This window comes from Pelmatolapia mariae, linkage group LG12 (genome assembly GCF_036321145.2).
Source record: "Pelmatolapia mariae isolate MD_Pm_ZW linkage group LG12, Pm_UMD_F_2, whole genome shotgun sequence".
Classification (NCBI taxonomy): Eukaryota; Metazoa; Chordata; class Actinopteri; order Cichliformes; family Cichlidae; genus Pelmatolapia; species Pelmatolapia mariae.
Genome location: NC_086237.1, coordinates 24,453,427 through 24,475,794, shown reverse-complemented (window position 1 = coordinate 24,475,794; position 22,368 = coordinate 24,453,427). Strand labels below are relative to the sequence as shown.

The 22,368-nt window shown below is 41.2% G+C and overlaps 1 protein-coding gene across 1 annotated transcript; it reads right to left on the bottom strand.

Annotated features, from left to right (window-relative positions):
- Positions 1-1,423: 1,423 nt before the first annotated feature.
- Positions 1,424-20,449, bottom strand: LOC134638285 (beta-1,3-galactosyl-O-glycosyl-glycoprotein beta-1,6-N-acetylglucosaminyltransferase-like). The gene is made up of 5 exons (XM_063488802.1): positions 20,143-20,449; positions 12,869-13,076; positions 12,667-12,760; positions 2,031-2,435; positions 1,424-1,909 (listed from the first exon to the last, which is right to left on the bottom strand). The coding sequence occupies exons 1-5, from the start codon at positions 20,447-20,449 to the stop codon at positions 1,424-1,426; spliced, it is 1,500 nt and encodes a 499-aa protein (XP_063344872.1).
- Positions 20,450-22,368: the final 1,919 nt, after the last annotated feature.

The window sequence follows — 22,368 nt, the reverse complement described above, 5'->3', positions numbered from 1 at the left end:
ACCAAGTACCTGCAGAGGGTCAGGCAAGTCCTGAGGAGTCAGCTGAACAGTAAGAACAAGATCCGGGCTATCAACACCTACGCCCTGCCCGTGATCAGGTACCCAGCTGGTATAATAAGTTGGCCAAAGGAGGAGATAGAAGCCACTGACATAAAGACAAGAAAGCTCCTGACCATGCATGGAGGGTTTCACCCCAAGTCCAGCACCCTGAGGCTGTACACTAAGCGGAAGGAAGGGGGCCAGGGACTGGTGAGTGTCAGCACCACAGTCCAGGATGAGACAACGAACATCCAAGAATACATTGGGAAGATGGCCCCAACTGACCGAGTGCTCAGTGAATACCTCAGGCAGCAGAAACCCAAGAAAGAGGAGGGAGACAAGGAACCATCATGGAAGGACAGGCCCCTGCACGGTATGTACCACTGGCAGATAGAGGAGGTGGCTGATATCCAGAAATCCTACCAGTGGCTGGACAAAGCTGGACTGAAAGACAGCACAGAGGCACTAATCATGGCAGCACAAGAACAAGCTCTGAGTACAAGATCCATAGAGGCTGGGGTCTATCACACCAGGCAAGACCCCAGGTGCAGGCTGTGTAAAGATGCCCCTGAGACAACCCAGCACATAACAGCAGGGTGCAAGATGCTAGCAGGCAGGGCATACATGGAACGCCATAACCAAGTGGCCGGCATAGTATACAGAAACATCTGTGCCGAATATGGCCTGGAAGTTCCGAGGTCAAAATGGGAGACGCCCCCGAGGGTGGTGGAGAATGACCGAGCTAAGATCCTGTGGGACTTCCAGATACAGACGGACAAAATGGTGGTGGTAGTGTCTAGTGGTGGTAGACAAACAGAAGAAGACGGCCGTAGTGATCGATGTAGCGGTTCCGAATGACAGCAACATCAGAAAGAAGGAACACGAGAAACTGGAGAAATACCAAGGGCTCAGAGAAGAGCTCAAGAGGATGTGGAGGGTGAAGGTAACGGTGGTCCCCGTGGTAATTGGAGCACTAGGTGCGGTGACTCCCAAGCTAGGCGAGTGGCTCCAGCAGATCCCGGGAACAACATCGGAGATCTCTGTCCAGAAGAGCGCAGTCCTGGGAACAGCTAAGATACTGCACAGGACCCTCAAGCTCCCAGGCCTCTGGTAGAGGACCCGAGCTTGAAGGATAAACCGCCCACAGGGGCGAGCTGGGTGTAAGTATATATATGTAAGTATATATATATATATATATATATATATATATATACACATATATATGATTACACAGGTCTCCAACCAATAAAATTGCACAGGATTTTTTGACGGTTTCTTATAGATTTTTACTCGACTGGAAAAAATATTTTTAGAATTCCATTTCGTCAGGTTTTGACTAACAGTTATTTGAATTGTCTTTCGTAATAGATAATTAACTCTCCAACTAATCTAACTCAGTCAGTGCCTTGTGTCTCAGATATTTCTCCAAGCAGTAGACAGCAATGGGATCTCTGTCTGCATCAAACTTATTGGCAAAAAGGTGATGCTGTTCAATCAACCACTGCAGGTCTCCAGCACCATACACACATATTGATCTGACATGGTGGCCTTTACATTCTGGGTATACTGCTTGCAAGGAACCTTCTGACCCCTCGTGCCCCTGCCACTTCACCATCCGTGCAATTGCATTGATGTCTGTTATGTCAAATTTACGGTTCGGCCATGTTGAGCCAGGAACACCAGGCATTCGTTGTATTGTTGCCCACAGAAACTCATCAGGACTGTAGGTGTCTTTGGCCCACTCAATGAGGGCCTGTATTCGCTTGTCTTCCAACACACTGCGAATGTAGCCTCGGTTGACCACAATGTAGGCATTTCCTGATAGTATGGGCAGATTGAAGGGAGCTGGATTCTTTGTTTTTCCTGTTCGCTGGGACAATTGTAAAGTTAACATGATGGGGAGTCAGTCTGAGTTGAAGGTTTTTACAATAGCAAAGTGAATTGATAATAGCTACATGATACATTATAAAAAAAATACTCAAAAGAAGTACCTGGATTTTTCCATCAACTACTTGGTAAGCATTCATGACCCTCTTCTTCTTTCCTTGAGGCATTTCCTCCGACTCCAAACTGTTACCTCCTTTTAGTGAACGCAAAGCTTGCACAATTTCCAAGTTAGTTTTTAGAGGGAAATCCTGACCACAGAGGTTGATGAAGTATTTCCATGTTGTACTGGTGTTATAGAGATCAGCCATGCAGTTAAGATCAGCCTGTACACGTGTCCATCCAGCGTACACCACATTCACAGCCTTGCCGACCATGAACACATTTGGAAAACAGGAAGTAATGGCCTTGATGGCAGCAGAGACTGAGGCCGGTGATTTTTTGTCCACATGGACGCAATAAATATTTTGAGGTGCGTAGATAGCTCGCAGTAGTCGCTCAAAGCTGTGAACCTACGGATAAAAAGAATTTAGTTCTCTTTGTAAAATGTTTTTGCTGGAACTGTTTAAATGAACACTAATGGTAGTTTGTTTTTGTTTTTCAGAAAGTTCCAGAAAAGTTGGGATATTCTTTAAATTTGAACAAAATCAAAAATAAGACTTTCAAATCAAATGAGCCAATATTGTACTCACAACAGAACAAACATAACAAATGTTTAAACTGAGAATTTGTATTTCATCCACTTAAGCTCATTTTAAATTTGATGTATGCTAGAAGTCCCAAAATAGTTGGCATGGGGGCAATAAATGACTGAAAATGCAAGCAACTTAAAAAACAGAGATTCAACTGGTAGAACATTTAGCAAGTAGTTGAGTGATATCGGATCTATAACATGATTAGCTATAAAATGGAAATCCTAGAGAGGCAGAGTCTTACACCTAAAGATGGGCAGAGGCTCTCCCATCTGAAAGAGTATGTTAAAAAAAAAAACGGGGGGGGGGATACTAACATCATCAAAAGATTCAGAGAAACTGGAGATGTCTCTGTCATAACGGACAAGGCCAAAGACCTTTATTGGATTCCTGGTGTCTTCGGGACCTCAGACAACACTGCATCACTCATTGCCATGATTGTGTCACTGACATTACTAAATGGACCCAGGAATACTTCTACAAACCACTGTGTTAACACCATCTGCCATGCCATCTGCAGATGCCAACTAAATTTGACATTCACAGATGCCGTGTTCTCCGGACTAAAGAAGAGGGAGACCTTGCAGCGTGTTCTCAGCATTCAGTACAAAAGCCAGCATCTCTGATGATGCAAAAGTGCATACGATATGGGCAGTTTGTGTGTTTTGGAAGGAACTATGAATGCTGAATATGCTCCCCTCCAGATGACATGTATTTCAGGAAAGCCCTTGTGTATTTCAGCAGAACAATGCAAAACCAAATACTGCAGCTATTACAACAGCATGGCTTGGTCAGAGAAGAGCCTGTATGCTGAAATGGCGTGCCTGCATCGAGGGCATTCAAGTTAAACGAGTGGAGTACAAAATATGGTTATACACAGATGACATACTTTTGACCTTGTCAAATCCAGACTCTAGTCTTCCCAAACTGATGATGCGCCTTGAACAGTTTAGCCAATATTCGGGTTACAAGTTAAATATACACAAAACCCAAACTCTAACTTTGTACCAAAAGAAAACATACGTAAAATGTATGATTTCAAATGGAATACAAACAAACAACTTATAAAAGTGGACTTAGAAAGATAGGCACCTTTGACAGTTGGTCTGTATGGTAGAATAGAAATTGTGAAAATGAATGTTTTACCCCATCTGCTGTTTCTTTTTCAATCCCTGCCAAATGAAATTCCCCAAAAACAATTCAATAAGTGGAAAAGAATGATCTCACAATTAATTTGGGAAGGTAAAACAGGGCTCTAGAGTGCGACAAATTTGGTCGCAAATGCGACCAAATTTTTCAATGGTGCGACTGAAAAAAATATTTGGTCGCACCAGTGCGACCAACTGTTCGGCTAACAAAAAAATATATATATATCTCTGCAACTCTCCGTGTGGTCAACAACAGACACACATTATGCCCCTATCGTGGACTAAACTAATCAGAAAGTCAGGGGCGGGACCTCTCTGATTGGCCGTGGTCCAGATGAAAGTGCAGTTGGAAGAGGGAGGTGAGTAGCTTGAATAAAGCGATATCGATTCATTAAATCTTGAATTGACTTTTAAATATAACTGTGTTTTGCCAGAAACGCCAGATTCTCAGATTAAAGCTCACAAAACTAGTTCAACAACCATCAAACAGCAAATGAGAGCAGGTACAGGGATTCCACACAAAGACGTAAACACAGACCTGACGCATCAGAATCAGCTTTCTCTTTCTCGGCTTTCTCACCCGACGGCCCGTAGATGGACACGCCGTCGGAGCTCACCGATTCTGATGCGTCGGGTCCGCGCTGTGTTTACATCTTTTTTGCGCTAAATTCTGAGCTGCAGGTTTTGTCTCTCTCCAACCAAAATTCGCCGACCCAGCAGCAAAAGAAGCAGCAAACTGCGCTACACATTTGATCAAAGTCGTCATGAATTCCCTCTGAGTTTTGCTGTTTTGCTTCCACCACGATAAAAATCACACTTCATGCACAGCTCTCTCTCTCTCAGTGTACTTCAAGAACAGTTTCCCATCTCAAATCTCTGTTTTCTGCATTATTCATTCGCTTATTACCCACCAGTCTACCGTTGTTTACAGCGCTGTCTTTTTCTTTTCTTTTTCTTTTTTCACTTAAATGACCTGACAAGAAAGCCTAATTTCTGCTGTTCAATACTGAAGAAATTTAAACTTTTTAAAATTATGCAAAATTGCAGAATATTTTTAAGGTTATCTGCTATAAAAAGCCAGACCAGAAAAATCTCCTTCATGTTTTTCTGTGTTTTATTCTCAGTTACTTTCACACAAAGGCATCTGCTGTGATGTTCACAATTCTGATGAAGTCTCACATGTATCAGTACTGATAAATGATCAGAATTATAATATTTCTGACTGTCTGAGACTAAATTGTATCGAATCAGGACTTTGAGAACTGGAATCGAATGGATTATAGAAATCAGTGATGATACCCAGCCCTAGTGAGTAGCCTAGGCCCGACAGAAGTGGATGTAGCTGTGGGTAATAAGAAAAGATGGAAAGAACGATTGATAACTTTTTTGTTAAGTTAAGGCCTGATCCGTCTGAAATTCATAGCCAGTGCTCTGACACAGTGCCATCAATCTTTGAATGCTGAAAAAGCAGCAGTGTATCCAGTGGCGGTCCTAGCCTGTTTGGCGCCCTGGGCGAACACTCCCTCTGGCGCCCCCCACCCCACACACACACAAACATAAAACATATTAAGGATTGTACATTAACATAAAACTGTTGTCAGAACCATACTGAATTTCACCAGAGAAACATACACACATATGAAGAGAGAGAGAGTATGCATAGTATGCAAACGGCTACCAAACAGCCATCATAATTTGTCATACAATGAGAACAGGACAAATCAACAATTGACAATGACTAATTAATATTAAAATCTGTAACATAATGTATTGTTTGGAGTTTAGTCTGTTACTGTTACTATGTTTACCATTTCTTCTTGGAGCAACTGTAACCCACATAATTTCTTTAGGGTTAATAATGTCATGGTTTGTGGGGACAGACCATGCGGAGGTGTGTGTGTGGTGGACCCAGGTGCGAACACAAGTGAGGAGACGGGAGTGAACTTAAACAAAAAGCGAGCCTTTTATTGTGGCTGATGAACACGAATAAAACAAACGAGAACGAGCAATAACTAAACAGAAACTTAAACTGGGAACAAACTATGAAAGCTAACTATGACAGTGACCGTGACTATGGCGAGGAAAACAAACGACCTGACAATGACACACCGAAAACAGAGGACTTAAATACACGGGAGGTGATTAGGGGAAGAGGAAACACACGAGGGCAACAGCTGACATACATGAACCTAAAGACAGGACAGGGGAGAGTAAAACTAAGCACATGAACACAGAACACAAGACCTTTTTTCAAAATAAAACAGGAAACACAGCGACTGAACGCTACACACGCAAACTTAACACAGACTGGGGGACACAGAACATAGGAGGCTGAAAAGTGGAACAGGGGAGTACAATGGACACAAAACACTAGGGATAATCATAAAAAGAAACCCAAAATAAACAAGACCACAGAATAATAATAAACTTAAACATAAACACGGAGTCCACAGACTCTGGATCATGACAAATAAAGTATTCTGATTCTGATTGTTTCAGGATACATGACCTGCCATTATCCAATGACACATCTGCTTACCTGTATCTTTTGCTCATTTCTCCAACTCCTCTTTTTTCTAAACTGAGCACCTGATGGCTTTGAACTTTTCTTGTCCATCTTGGTTTTAATTTTGCTCTCCAGTATGAACACCCATTCCCCAACCCGAGAGTCACCACAACATAACCTAATAAACCTACACCTTAGTTCACAGATTCACTTTGTCTAAGGTTTATTTCTGGGATTTCACACAACCCAGGATTCAAATCATGAATACATAATGGGCTTGGATTTACAACATTATGAATGAAATGTGCTCTATTTGGAAGCAGCAGGTCTCCCTCCCCTTTCGGCGGGTTGTGTGTGAGACTTTAAATCATCAAACTATAAAATATACATTTTAAATTGTTATTGATCCCTTTACCCCTGGTCCTAAAGTGTATATTTATTTTCTTACTCTTCTTATATTTATTGTTTGTTTACTTGCACTGTTGTAACTGGAGCCTCGTCGTCTCGTCTCTCTATATACTGGACTGTATGTAGCGGAGATGACAATAAAGTTTACTTTGACTTCAGCAGCAAGCAGGCGCACAGAGGGCTCTCGCGCTCACTTTTCGTGTATAGAATTTCGAAAAAACATCGGTGCAAATTATAAGTCTGTATCATAATGTCTGGTGTTTTCGTGTTTGTTGGTTTGTTTTTATTTTGTTTTATTTTGCGAGTTGGTTATTAGATGCTGCTCCAGCCAGCCAGAGAATCCCCCGCCGCCCCGCCCTCTCCTCCCTGTGCCGCAAGCAGCAGGCGCACCTCGCAAGGGCGCCCTTACTCCCAGCAAATGGGCGATAGAAAACCGATCGGTGCCTATGCCATCCCCAGTATGCGCTGGCATGACGTCGGGGCAGCATGAGTACGAGCAATTTCTTTTTCTTTTTTTTTTCCGATGCCGTGATGCCGCCCCCACCACAATGCCGCCCCGGGCAACCGCCCGTGTCGCCCGTATCAAAAACCGCTACTGAGTGTATCCAGAAAACACATTATATGCTGCAATAAATGCACTGCCCAAGTGTCCCCTCTCCCCACTGCCATTCAGCAGCAGGCAACAGCAAACAGGTCGTCAGAGGAGGCCAAGATGATGATTAAGTTTAACATTTTCTACAATATTGACAAAGCACTTTAAGCACAAGATTGTTAGTTAATAATTTAGAAATGAATATTGTCTGTATGGACTGCAATTTCCCCCCCAAAAAAGTGCACATGTAAAACTGCGGTGTTAAGCGATGCGGTTGAAAATTTTGAGTGCGCCTAACTTTTGTGCCGGTGTGCCTAACTTTTTAAAGTTAGGCGCACCAGTGCGCCCGTGGCAAAAAGTTAGTCTAGAGCCCTGTAAAAGACCCAGGGTACGACTTAAGACTCTACAGTTACCAAAAGACCAAGGTGGATTATCCTTACCCAGCCTGGAGGACTATTACAATGTGGCACAGATTCTGTATTTGGTTAGACTATGTGATAACAGATATAAAGCAAAATGGAAAGATTTGGAACTTACTCAATTAGATATACCTCTAGAGTCTTTACTGGGTGATATAAGTCTACAGAAAAAAAACATAAGTCTAAATTGCCTGAGTGCACCAAAGTAGCTTTAAATATATGGATTAAACAAAGTAAAAAATTCAATTTGGAAAGGAAAATGCGAATACTAAGGTGGGTAGGATATGATACAGGTTTCACACCGGCACATTTGGATGGGGTGTTTAGAGAATGGACTTGGAAGGGTATTACAGCATACAGTAAAATTTCAACCAAAACAGACATGGACAGCTTCCTACAACTCAGTGAAACTTATGGGTTGAATAAAACAGACTTTTACAGATATTTACAATTGAGACACCATTTTAATAAAAATATTTAAGTTGCAAGGGAGGATTCTGAGGATGGAGGCCTCATTGACATGTTTGTCGACACCTATAAAGGTAAAGTACATAAAAGGCTGATTACGAAACTGTATTCATGTTTACAATCATACAGGATGCACTCAACCCAGTATGTTAAGAACAGATGAGAGAAAGAAGCAGATATCACACTTACATATGAAGATTGGTTAAATATTTGTAAAACAAACATAAGTAACTTTAGCTCCCCTCTTTGGAAGGAATTTTCCTGGAGGAATAGTATTAGATTTTTCATTACACCTAAGTATAAATCACTTCAGAGTAGCAAACCTGAATCTGGTAACTGCTGGAGGCAATGTGGCAAGACTATGGCTGACCACTACTATATATTCTGGGACTGTCCAGCTATTAAATCTTATTGGGCCAAAATACTAATGAGGATTAAAAAGGTAATGGGTTTTGAGATTGAGTTTGCTTTGCTACAATATATTTGGGAAATGTACCAGTTGAGATAAGTACGAAAGATAAATACCTTTTTAAAATATTCCTGGCAGCAAGTAAAAAAGCAATAACTAGAAGATGGCTGGACAACGGTTCTCTCCACCAACGGTTGGAGAATGGTCAGCCATAGTAAAAGATATTTGTGAAACGGAAACGATGACCTTTTCTCTAAGGCTCTGTAAAGACAAATGTCAGAGATATTGGTCGAAATGGTTTTCGAGTATGCAAAAGTATTGTGAATAATGTGGGAAAAGGATCTTATTCATTCCCTTCCCATTCTCTTTTCCTTTAACCTGATTTTCTGGTGCTCAACTGGTCTTAATTCCTTTTGATGCTGAATGGACAAGTGAATGGACACTTGTGTAGACATGAACAAAAATACGCGAAAGGGTATACATGCATGAGTATGCATGCATGCACGTGTGGATATGGATTTTTGTATGTATATATAGATATGTATGTAGATACTTGAAAGTGTGTGTGTGAGTATATAGACGTGGGTGTAGGTGTATATAGTGGCTTGCAAAAGTATTCGGCCCCCTTGAACTTTCCCACATTTTGTCACATTACAGCCACAAACATGAATCAATTTTATTGGAATTCCACGTGAAAGACCAATACAAAGTGGTGTACATGTGAGAAGTGGAACGAAAATCATACATGATTCCAAACATTTTTACAAATAAATAACTGCAAAGTGGGGTGTGCGTAATTATTCAGCCCCCTTTGGTCTGAGTGCAGTCAGTTGCCCATAGACATTGCCTGATGAGTGCTAATGACTAAATAGAGTGCACCTATGTGTAATCTAATGTCAGTACAAATACAGCTGCTCTGTGACGGCCTCAGAGGTTGTCTAAGAGAATATTGGGAGCAACAACACCATCAAGTCCAAAGAACACACCAGACAAGTCAGGGATAAAGTTATTGAGAAATTTAAAGCAGGCTTAGGCTACAAAAAGATTTCCCAAGCCTTGAACATCCCACGGAGCACTGTTCAAGCGATCATTCAGAAATGGAATGAGTATGGCACAACTGTAAACCTACCAAGACAAGGCTGTCCACCTAAACTCACAGGCCAAACAAGGAGAGCGCTGATCAGAAATGCAGCCAAGAGGCCCATGGTGACTCTGGACGAGCTGCAGAGATCTACAGCTCAGGTGGGGGAATCTGTCCATAGGACAACTATTAGTCGTGCACTGCACAAAGTTGGCCTGTACGGAAGAGTGGCAAGAAGAAAGCCATTGTTAACAGAAAACCATAAGAAGTCCCGTTTGCAGTTTGCCACAAGCCATGTGGGGGACACAGCAAACATGTGGAAGAAGGTGCTCTGGTCAGATGAGGCCAAAATGGAACTTTTTGGCCAAAATGCAAAACGCTATGTGTGGCGGAAAACTAACACTGCCCATCACTCTGAACACACCATCCCCACTGTCAAATATGGTGGTGGCAGCATCATGCTCTGGGGGTGCTTCTCTTCAGCAGGGACAGGGAAGATGGTCAGAGTTGATAGGAAGATGGATGGAGCCAAATACAGGGCAATCTTGGAAGAAAACCTCTTGGAGTCTGCAAAAGACTTGAGACTGGGGCCGAGGTTCACCTTCCAGCAGGACAACGACCCTAAACATAAAGCCAGGGCAACAATGGAATGGTTTAAAACAAAACATATCCATGTGTTAGAATGGCCCAGTCAAAGTCCAGATCTAAATCCAATCGAGAATCTGTGGCAAGATCTGAAAACTGCTGTTCACAAACGCTGTCCATCTAATCTGACTGAGCTGGAGCTGTTTTGCAAAGAAGAATGGGCAAGGATTTCAGTCTCTAGATGTGCAAAGCTGGTAGAGACATACCCTAAAAGACTGGCAGCTGTAATTGCAGCAAAAGGTGGTTCTACAAAGTATTGACTCAGGGGGCTGAATAATTACGCACACCCCACTTTGCAGTTATTTATGTGTAAAAAATGTTTGGAATCACGTATGATTTTCGTTCCACTTCTCACGTGTACACCACTTTGTATTGGTCTTTCACGTGGAATTCCAATAAAATTGATTCATGTTTGTGGCTGTAATGTGACAAAATGTGGAAAAGTTCAAGGGCGCCGAATACTTTTGCAAGCCACTGTATAAACGAGCAAGATGCACTGTGTATCTCTAACCGGAAAAATTACATTTTAGTAACTTCCCATAGCCCTGGGTGAATCCCCCCCCCCCCTTCCATTTTTTTTATTTAGTTGTTCACTTTTCTTTTTTCCTTTTTTCCCCTTGTTATGTCTGCGTAAATGTTAATGTTCTTGTTCCTAAAAATAAATTTTAAAAAAATGGAAAAAAAAAGAAGTGGTGTGCCTGCAGTCCAGATCTTTCACCTATAAAAAAAACATTTGGCACATTATTACACAACAAAATGTGTCAAAAACAGTATTGGAGAGTAAACGAATACATGTACCGGGGTTTATTTATTTAAAATACAAAATATGAGTAACTGTATTCTCTTACAGTTACCACTTAAATGGGTGATAATTATAATACAGTTACTTTGTTGAAATAAATGGATTACACAGCGATCTTTTCCTGTTTCATATTTTAGGCTATCCCCTCTCTATTTTTGGTAATTCCACGCATTGCCGGAAACCCAAAAAACACATGCAATAAGAGGCTTGAATGTAAGCGTCCTCTTAATGTTGATGGCGTCAGTCACACAATGGTCCTGGAGCCAGCACAACACAGCCAGCAGTGCGCAGGCAGGAGTGCATTTCTTACTTTAAAATTCTGACACCACTTCACATTTAAAGAAGAAAGGAATGTGCCACTTTAGTATATTCGATGTACTATTGCTTTGTGATTTATTACTATTAATGAAGGCTGCATTACAACCTGCTAGCTGCAAATAATCATGTGCAGTTCTAAAGGCAGACAGGAAGAAAACATATTACTGATACAGAAACACTTTCTATACAAGATCACTGCAAAAAGTGCAGCCTTACCGAATGTCCACCCTTACTGTTACTCATTTTATATTAAGATATAAAAATCTAGTTGGTATTGCTTTCAGAACTGCACATGATTATTTGCAGCTATCAGGTTGTTAATGCTATCTATCCAGTCTAACAGTCTGCAGTCTATGAACTAATCTCAGCTAACGCCAGCTAACAATGTTAGCTCGGTGGCGAGTAGCCTTCAGTAGCAGTTATAAATCACACAGCAATAGTACATTCATGTAGTTGTAAAAAGCATGATAATATCCTAAGTAATCCAAAGTATTCAGAATAGGTTACTCACATTGAGTAACTTAATGGAATAGGTTACATTTTGAGCCATGTATTCTGTAATCTGTAGTGAAATACATTTTAAAAGTAACCTTCCCAACATTGGTCAAAGATGACCACAGCTGGAAACTTATCAGGCAAGAATGAGACTGAATTCCAAAACTAAAACTCCAGAAACTCATAACCTCAATGGCCAGATCTCTTCAAACTGTTTTGAAAAGAAGAAGAGACACTACACTATGGTAAACATGCCCCTGTCTCAACTATTTTGAGATCTGTAGCAAGCATCAAATTTGAAAAGAGCTCATTTCTGCATAAAATTCTACAATTTCTCAGTTTAAATATTTGTTATGTTCTTTGTGTTCTGTTGCAAATAAAATATTGGCTAATGTGATTTGAAAGTCTTAGTTTTCATTCTGTTGAAATGAAAAGAACGTCCCAACTTTTCTGGAATTTGGGTTGTATATCCTCCTGAGACCTAGCCTCTTCATTCATGTCTTCTAATGGACATTTGTTTTTGCTCTACTTGACTTATTTGAGCTAACTTACTAAGTCCCGATGTGCTCAATAAAGGACATTCTGACCTTTTCTCTTTTTAAAAAAAATTAAACTAAGAGATACGTTGTTGTCCTGGGTTATTGGAATATAAAAGACTTTTTTTTTTGTTATTAAGAAGGTGATCTAAAACTTGTTAAGCACTGTACATTTTATAAATTCCACTGCAAAGTTATAGAACATACATATAGAACATGCATACCTTGTGATGTACAGCCATAGAGTAAGCCAAAGGAAACTCCTCTTCTTCCTTGCTTAAAGGGAATGTTATGTATTTCCTGGTTATTTTGAATTTCCTGTAAATTCACAATTTTGAAGGAGCAATGTTGCTTTTAAAGGTCATGTATTTAAATCATGACTAAGAGTTAAATAATTACTGAAACCTGTGATTTAAAACAACAAACCTGCAGTCTTGGGCTGCATGGATATAATACTCATCAGGAATATGAATATTCTTCTGAAAGTCTTTGGTGATGGTCAGTAATTTGGCTTTCTGCAATTCTTCCTTCTCTCCCTTCAGGATTGCTGAGCAGTTGCAAACTTTCTCTGGGATCTCATCATCGTCAGTATACTCTAGCCATTGATGCCTGTGGATGTAGGCAAGACGTCTGCCTGTTTTCAGTTGACTAAATCGGGAAAGAATCAATAAAGATCCCAGTACAGCGCTGAACTGCAAAAATCGTAGCTGCCAGCCACGTGTTAAGTACCACATTATTTACAGTAAGAGGTAAATCTCAATCTCAAATATAATAATATTAAAGCATGTGAGAGCTGCTAAAAATGTCTCTGCTAAAAAACACCTCTGGAACCCTAAAATAATAGTGATTAATGTTTGATAATGTGTAGACAAGTTCTTTTCATGAAGGTATCCTGATCAGTCCATCTGTTACAGCACCTGAAACCAGGAAGTAAAATGAGGAAAAACACATACATGTGTTGTTGTTATTTTAATATAGATCTAATTTTTTATCATGTCCACTTAGAGCTAGAAATTACCAATTTCTGTTTTAACTATAATATCCTAATCAAGTACAATTCAGCTTAAAGCAATAAATAAATAATGGATTTTACCTTTTTTAAAATTGCTTGTGTTTTGTTTGAGAACAAAAAACAAGCTCAAAGATGTAAAAGAGTACCTCTAATGCCACATATTATACCAAACTTTCTGCGAGTTCAGATTTTCTTGAGAAATTTCACCTGAAATCCATTTCTACCAACCCAGCAACTTTGACTAACCTGTCAAGCAACACTTTATGTTTGGTAATCTCAGTGTTTTTAACATCGTAAAACTAACTGGACTCATTTCCCTATCAATGTACAGAAAAACAGACAAATATGACCAAATTCTTCATTTGGTATCTGTACATTATCTTTGCAGCAGTCTTTTTTTCTTTTTCATCTTGTTTATTTTTTAAGAAAGAAAATTAATTTTATTGCTGAAAGTGAGCAGCTTTATTTGCCTGCTTGAATGTTTGTGAAGTAATAGAGTTATACATTTTATTTTATTTTATCTCTTTGAATTTTTGAACACAAAATAGCAAAATACACCAACCTTTGGAGTATTTAAAATGAGTGGCTATTGTGCAACCACATTTTATTCACTATTTTAGGAAATGCTTCTACTTCTCCATGCCAACAGAAATTAATCCTGGTTGAAAGATTTGCCAGGTCATCCCTTTCAAAAAGTTTTTTTTTGCTTTTTTAATGTTTCCATTAGTTCATCATTTCTTCCCATTTTTCCTTCTCTTAGTAAAAGCCCGTGAAACATTTCCCCCCATTCTCTTCTCTTTATATGCTTCCCTTTTGGTCCATAACTAAAAGGCGTAATATCTCCTTTCATTGCTTTGTAGATGGTCTGCCTATGCAAACCAACAGCTATGCTTCTGTGAGGCACTGGTGAACTGCCTTAGAGATCTACAATCATGATTAGAGATAAACTTCCTCAGTCTGAACTGTCAACAGTCATTGGCTGCAGGTTGTACAAATGCAGCAGCTCAACTTTTGACAGGAAAGAAATGGAGTGATTACATTGTACCCATAATTAAAAACTGTTATTACTTGATTTAAAGAGTCTCAATGGTTTGGTGCCACAATACTTAACTTTTGAAACCCTAGACTCCTGCCAGAGGACTTAGGTCTATGAAGCAACTGCTTCTGAATATTCCTAAATCACGGATTAAAAAACATGCTCTTTTGCAAGATCTGTTCACATAGGAGCTGCCCAGTTGCTCAATTATTTTAAAACATTGTTAAAAATCTACAGATTTTTGCTTGCTTTCAGGTCTAGCTGAGCAAGGTTCAACTACACCTGATAATTTTAGTGTATATTACTTGTTGATTTAGTCATTGCTATGTCTAGTGTACTTTTTTGTACATCCCATACAGCACTTTGGTTAACTGAGGTTGCTTAATGTTGTTTAAATTGTGCTATAGAAATTAACTTTGACCTTATGTAAATCTAAAATATTCTTTTAGTTTATTTTCAAATGTAAATCGGAACTGATATTCAACACTTCCATATTAAAAGTTTAATATGAATTGTATTTAATATGCAAACTTGAAGCTGTCACTGCTGCAAAATATAAAAATCTTTGATTTTAGAACAAGAACCAACATAAAAGTTTAAATTCAGTAGTTTTAGGACACATACAAAAGACAGCAGGAATTTTTGTTGCCTGAAAATAAAGCTAATGTCAGGGATATATATCTGAAACTGCTGGATAAACAGACACTCACTCAAGAACGAGATCGCACACCGCTCTTTGTTGCACTTGCCGCAAGGGAAGTAGCTGCCTCCGAACTACTTCAACTTCCCTCTGCAGGTTGCTTTTATTGGTTACGCTCATGAATATGCATTTTACAAATACATATGAGATGCATAAGCAGGCATATCTAAACAACATCAGTGTCTGTGTGTGTGTGTGTGTGTGTGTGTGTGTGTGTGTGTGTGTGTGTGTGTGTGTGTGTGTGTGTGTGTGTGTGTGTGTGTGTGTGTGTCTTCCTGCTGATCACAAAAGGGTCATCTCCCCTCCTCCAGTATATGGCTCAACTTTAATGGTTCACCATATACAAGCATAGGCGAGCCCCAAATGGCCAGGAGTGACCATTCCTCAGAAGATAAAGACACCAGGATCTCGCATGGAATGTGCCTGCAGTTAAACAGCTACAGCTAATTACCTTCCCCGGCATCATAAATGTGTAGGGGAGGAACAGAAGAATATCTAACCATGCAGTTTAAGGCACGGTTTACAAATTTAAGTAACACAATGACAACATTTAACAATTTCAATCTAACAGCTAAAGTCACCGCTTTTAAATCAAACATTCTGTGAGGTAAAAATCATTAAATTGTCTGTAGTGTAACTAAATCATAAAATTTAGTTATACTACAAACAGACACAAATCATGAAATGATGGCTGTCATTTTAAACTTTAGCTGACTTAAAAGGAAAAATAAAAAAGAGAATACCTCCTACCTGGAAAACAACAAATTCTTTTTCTGTTATCTTAGTTTGCCCTAGCACTCCTTCTAAGTTTTCTGATGTCTCAAACCTTTTAGTCTTTCAGTACAGGTGAGACACCTGCCAACTGCAGACTTCCTGTAAGCAGTTTTCAGAGTAAAAAATGTTTTTAACAGACAAAACACACTTCAGGATGTGTAGCCATCAAAAGAGTTAAACATACTAAAAAAATCTTATAACAGAAACATTTTAATATAGAACAGACAAATGCAGTATTATTTTCCCGGAGACTTGACACCAAGAGTTCAACTTACTTAGCCAGCAGGAATAAGTATACAACTATTAATAGAAATTACATGCTTTTATTCTGAAAAAATAACCTTTACAGCCAGATAGTTCCCCTGTCCATGCATAAAAATGACACTATCTTGACACAGTAAATACACCTGAAAACAGAACAAAAGTATCCCAGCAATTTCACCCTGAGACGGTACAATTAGCAAAAGATTGGAAAAGCATGGCTTGAGAAAGCCTCCTGTCTCTAAAAAGAACTAAGCAGCACAGCTTAGATTTGAACAGCTGAAAAAGTCATGGCAGACAAAGTGGGTTTGGCCACAAACCCACAAATTCAATTCAAGTTCATGTTTGGTCTAATAGCCATGGGATCTGGGTATTTCTCCACCATGATAGGACAGACTGATCAAAATCATACAGGGGAGACCTTTTTCTCATCTTTTTCTCACCTTCACTGTACATGTCTAAAAACCTTAGTAGGTTACTATGGGCTCAAATTGTGGTCATAAATATTTTGTACTTGTAAATCAGTTTTGTACTTGTAAATCAGGATTTGTATGTGTAAAAAGAATTTGTGTGTGTGTAAAAAAGATTTGTATGTGTAAAAAGAATTTGTGTGTGTGTAAAAAAGATTTGTATGTGTGAAAAGAATTTGTGTGTGCGTAAAAAAGATTTGTGTGTGGACTTAGCCAAAAAAAAAAACGTGTGAAACTCTGCAAGTTACAAGTACGAATTTTGACCCTCTTTTTCTTCCTTTCATCTGATTGGTCAATGTCATGTCAATCACAAATGTAACAATCCTATCAGAGAACAGATGGGTTTGGCTGTCGGAGGGGTGCTTTTTTGAACTGCAGGTCCTTGAAGGGAATAAATTCCCTTTTACATGCCAACCTGGCGTTTTGCTTCATCACCACAAGGAAAACAGTCTGTGGTGGTCCGAGTTTGGTGATCGTTGTGTCACAGGTCTACGTGCTTAATACAGGGACTTTTTTAGAAATGACAGTCTTCACTACAAAGCTTTCTTCGTTATGAATTAGCATACATGTTTTTATTGAACATTTGAAGAACTAGCAAAAAAAAAAAAAACTCTTGTAGAGGACATAAAGTCCGAGATAGAAACGACAAGGAGCAGTTGCATCTAGTACAGGTAGAGCTGCTGCAAAAACCCACAGAGCCCAGCAGCCAGCGCAACAAATTCTGGATCCTTTGCTTTTAGTTAGCATTAGCAGCACATCCTGCGTCCGATGTGAAAGGACTTTTATGCTGCGCACTGTGACTCACAGCAATGGTCCCGGGTCAGCCCTGACTTTGTGTTAAACTAATCCTAAAGTAATAATGGTATTTCTAACCACTGATATATCACAACTTTATCCTTTCAACAGCTGCTGAAAGTTAGGGGACCTAGCTGCTATCGGATATTTATATAGAGATCCTCCAGCTTCAAACTGTATTACCCTTCAAGGACCTGCAGTTCAAAAAAGCACCCCTCCGACAGCCAAACCCATCTGTCCTCTGATTGGATTGTTACATTTGTGATTGACATGACATTGACCAATCAGATGAAAGGAAGAAAAATAGGGTCAAAATTCATACTTGTAACTTGCAGAGTTTCACACGGGTTTTTTTTTTTGGCTAAGTCCACACACAAATCTTTTTTACACACACACAAATTCTTTTCACACATACAAATCTTTTTTACACACACACAAATTCTTTTTACACATACAAATCATTTTTTACACACACACAAATTCTTTTTACACATACAAATCCAGATTTACAAGTACAAAACTGATTTACAAGTACAAAATATTTATGACCACAATTTGAGCCCATAGGTTACTACAGTAGTTTCCTGTCTGTCATCACCTCATTAATGGCAGAATTACACTGTCTTCCCATTTTCCAGAATCCATTTTAGGATTTCATTGATTACTTTGGAATTATTTCATGGCATGGCTCCGCTCTAAAAACTGTTGGGGGCGGGCGGGGTGTCCTTTTAACATTTTATCACAAAAAATAAATAAATTTCCTATTAGACCACCACCATCATCTCCCCATTTCAAAGGTGTAAAGATGTTTTAAATGTTTTATATCATCTTCCCAAAATTTTACTCTTTCCTTATTTGTTGTGTATTTGCATTTGTTTTGCTTAAAGACACACACGGGTCTGTATTGGTTATAGGATCTATCCATTGCTTGCATTTTGGAATTTAAATGTATTTTCATATTGAAATATTTAATCAGATTTTTCTTTAAACAAAATTAATTACCCAACAGCATACTGCTAGATTGTAAATTTCAGATTACAAAACTGTTAGGTCTACAAGGGCCCTAGTTTGGTAAGGGATAGGCCTCGAGCTGCCCTCTTGTGGTCTGATTCATTCAGCAAAGAATGGTGACAAAACTCAGACCTTAAAGACAATTGGTTTAAAATTTAAAAAGACTAACCTAACCATTTTTATTTTTAGTTTAGTTAAATAAAATGTTTTTCCACACCAGTTTCGGGTTTTAGTTTAGTTATATATACTAACTATAATAACCTTGGAGAGAAGGTAGTGGACTCTTTATCCAGACTATCAGAAGATGCCTGAGGAGTGGAGAAAATGCTTGCTGGTACTGATTTTTCAAGAACTGGGATAATCTGCAGAGCTGTAATAACTACAGAGGAATAAAGTTCATAAGCCATACCATCAAGTTGTGGGAAAGAGTTCATGAAGCTAGGCTAAGACGAGAGGTTATGATCAGTGAGCAACAGTATGGCTTCATGCAGAGAAAGCGCTACAGATGTGATGTTTGCTTTTAGAGTGTTGATGGAGAAGTGCAGAGAAGGTTAGAAGAAACTGGAACTGTGTCATTGTTGATCGAGAGAAAGCATATGGTAGGGTGCCAAGTGAAGAATTGTGATACTGCAGGAGGAAGTCAGGAGTGACAGAGACGTACGTGACGGTGGAGCGGGACATATGGCAACACTTTCAACACTTTGAGCTGATCTTTCCCAATGAAATATTACAAGAAATATGCCTGTAAATAATGAAATATGTCACTTGTATAATATTCACAAATCAGGTGGGAGGTTTTTTTTTTGATAAGTATTAATACCTGGTGTCAACCATCCAAAGCAACAGACAGTACACAAGGTTAAGAAGGCAGACTGAAGAGGTTGGAGATAAGTGGCGGGGGCAATGACTGTATAAAATATAGTATATTTCTAAAGTCACTGGTCAGGAGGGACTTGTGACAGAAAAATAGCAGCAGTGGATATATTGGAGAAGTTTATTTTGATACTAATACTAACAGGAGTATAAAAAATGGGCATGGAAAACTTAAGGTTATGTATATAACCCCGGTTCTCTGAGTAGCATGAGTGAGTGTCTCACTATGGGAACGCCTCCTGCGTGACCTCATCAGAAGCTCAAATACCATTACGCCAGCCTTTACAGGCTGGCTAGGTGACGCCCATGTCAGGAGGGGCTAGTGCCTCCCTATATAATAGCCTGACATAGCGTCAGATGTCATTCAAAACAAGCCCACCTCTTCCTCGCTTCCATAGCAAGGAGGGCGGTCTGGTGAGACACTCACTCATGCTACTCAGAGAACCGGGGTTATATACATAACCTTAAGTTCTCTTTCATAGCATTCGTTTCGTGTCTCACTATGGGAGAAATACTGACTCCCGGATTGCCAGACATGCCTGTTAAGAAGACAACTGTCCCCAACAGCACCTCAGAGGTGAGAAGCCCCCACCTGGGAAGAACCTGCACTGAGGACTGAATGCGCTAGGTTAGGCGCCGTCACATCTAACCTGTAAAACCTAGCAAATGTGTGAGGTGAGGTCCAGCATGCAGCTGCACACACCTCCTGAATAGAAACTCCCCTAAAGAGAGCCCATGAGGTTGCCAGACCTCTAGTGGAATGCGCACGTAAGCCAGCAGGGGGCTGAAGGCCCCTGCTAGTATAGGCCAGGGCAATCGCTCCCACTATCCAATGGGAGAGGCGCTGTTTAGACACAGGCTTTCCCATATGTGGTTTAGCCCAGGACACGAACAGCTGGTCACTTTGTCTGACACTCTGGGTTCGGTCCATGTAAATGCGCAGAGCACGGACTGGACACAAGGTATGCAGCCGCTGTTGCTCCTCTGAGGAGAAAGGCGGTGGGCAAAAGGCCGGCAGTTCTATAGGGGAACATGTGCCGACCACCTTCGGGACAAAGGCAGGGTTGAGCCGCATACTGACCCTCATATTATCAAAGGAGAACTGAATGCATGACTGATGCACTGAGAGAGCGTGGATCTCTCCCACACGTTTAGCAGAAGCTAAGGCAATTAATAGAGCCGTCTTCAAGGACAGAAATTTTAACTCAACCTGTTCCAGGGGTTCAAATGGGCAACAGGAGAGCGCAGCCAATACTGTGGGAAGGTCCCACGATGGAGCCAACGGCCTAGATGTAGGCAATTTACGCCGTGCACCCTTCATGAAACGGCATATTAAGGGATGCTGGCCAACAGTCCTCCCCTCAAAACCAATATGGCAGGCCGAAATCGCCGCCAAATACACCTTAATGGTGGAGAAGGCTTTACCCTTATCAATCAGGGCCTGAAGAAATGACAGAATCACAGCCACAGAGCACTGAAAAGGGATGGCCTGTGATTCTACACACCAGCTTTCAAACAGACGCCACTTGTGCTCATATAGCGTCCTAGTGGACGATGCTCTAGAACACTGAATAGTATCGATAACACTATGAGGGAGCCCCACTGTGTTCAGGTTAAACCACTCACGGGCCAAGCCCATAGAGCTAGCCTCTCTGGGTGGGGGTGGAATATTTCCCCCTGTGCCTGAGACAGGAGGTCCCTGCGCAGTGGCAACGGCCAAGGTGGGCCGCACAGCTGCTGAAAAATCTCCGCCAGCCAGTGCTTCCCTGGTCAGTGCGGGGCTATCAGGATCATATAGTGACTTCTCTCCCTCACTCTGGCCAGAGTTGGAGAAATGAGGGCCACTGGGGGAAAAGCATAGAGAAGGGTTCTCGGCCACTCGTGAGCCAGAGCATCCACCCCGAGTGGAGCTCTCTGATCGTGCAGCGAGTAAAATAGGGGACACTGAGCATTCTCCCTGGATGCATAAACGTCCACGGTCGCCTGGCCGAATTGCAGCCAGATCTGCTTCACCACCTCTGGGTGAAGCTTCCAGTCCCCATACAGCGGGTTGCCCCTGGAGAGAAGATCTGCTCCAAAGTTCAAGATCCCCGGGACGTGAGTCGCTCTCAGTGACAGCAGGTGGACACTGCTCCAGACTATCAGTCTGTGTGCCAGTGTGTGTAACTTGGGGGACCCCAGACCCCCCTGTCTGTTGATGTAGGCCACAACGGTGGAATTGTCTGACCTCACTAAAACATGATGACCCTTCAGCCAAGGGAGAAAGTGTTTTAGCGACAGGTGAACTGCCAGCAGTTCCAGACAGTTTATGTGGGTGGAGCGCATGTGAGGGCCCCATTCCCCATTCACTGTCCTGCCTTCGTGGGTGGCCCCCCAGCCCGAAAGAGAGGCATCCGTGGAAATCACCTTCCTGGCTGAAACTGCCCCCATGGCGACGCCCTGAGACAAGAAACCTGGCCTCTTCCATTCGCGGAGAGCAAGTGAACAGTCTGCGGAGACTCTCACGTGACGGTGGCCGTCTCAGTGAGGGTCCAGTCCCCGTGAGCCCACCCAGCGCTGAAAGCCTCTCATGTGCAGGCGTCCCAGTGTTATCGCCACTAGAGAGGAAGCCATCAGACCAAGCAGCCTCTGGCACTGTTTGAGGGTCACTGTGTTGCCCCTGCGAAACAGTGCTAGGGATGACCGTATGGCTGCCGTTCTCTCCGGGGACAGAAAAGCCCTCACCCGGAGGGAGTCTAGGCTGAGCCCTATGAAAGTAATGCATTGAGTTGGCGTCAATGTGCTCTTCTCCACGTTTATCTGGAAACCCAAACTCTCCAAATGGTGTATGACAGCGTTTGTGTGACAGGTCGCCCCCTGGTGGGTTGGGGCTGCCACCAGCCAGTCGTCGATGTTTGTGGCCACCCGAATGCCCTTTTTCCTGAGTGGGGCCACTGCTGCCTCGGTGCACTTCACAAACACCCTCGGGCTCAGTGAAAGACCAAAAGGCAGGAC

Bases quoted from the DNA above. Each gene is read 5' to 3' on its own strand.
- LOC134638285 (XM_063488802.1), bottom strand. From the start codon at position 20,449: ATGCGGCTCAACCCTGCCTTTGTCCCGAAGGTGGTCGGCACATGTTCC. The intron at 2,436-12,666 runs GTATGCATGTTC...TTTTATCCGTAG, and splicing joins CTATGGCTGTACATCACAAG to GTTCACAGCTTTGAGCGACT. The intron at 1,910-2,030 runs GTACTTCTTTTG...CAATTGTCCCAG, and splicing joins TAGTTGATGGAAAAATCCAG to CGAACAGGAAAAACAAAGAA.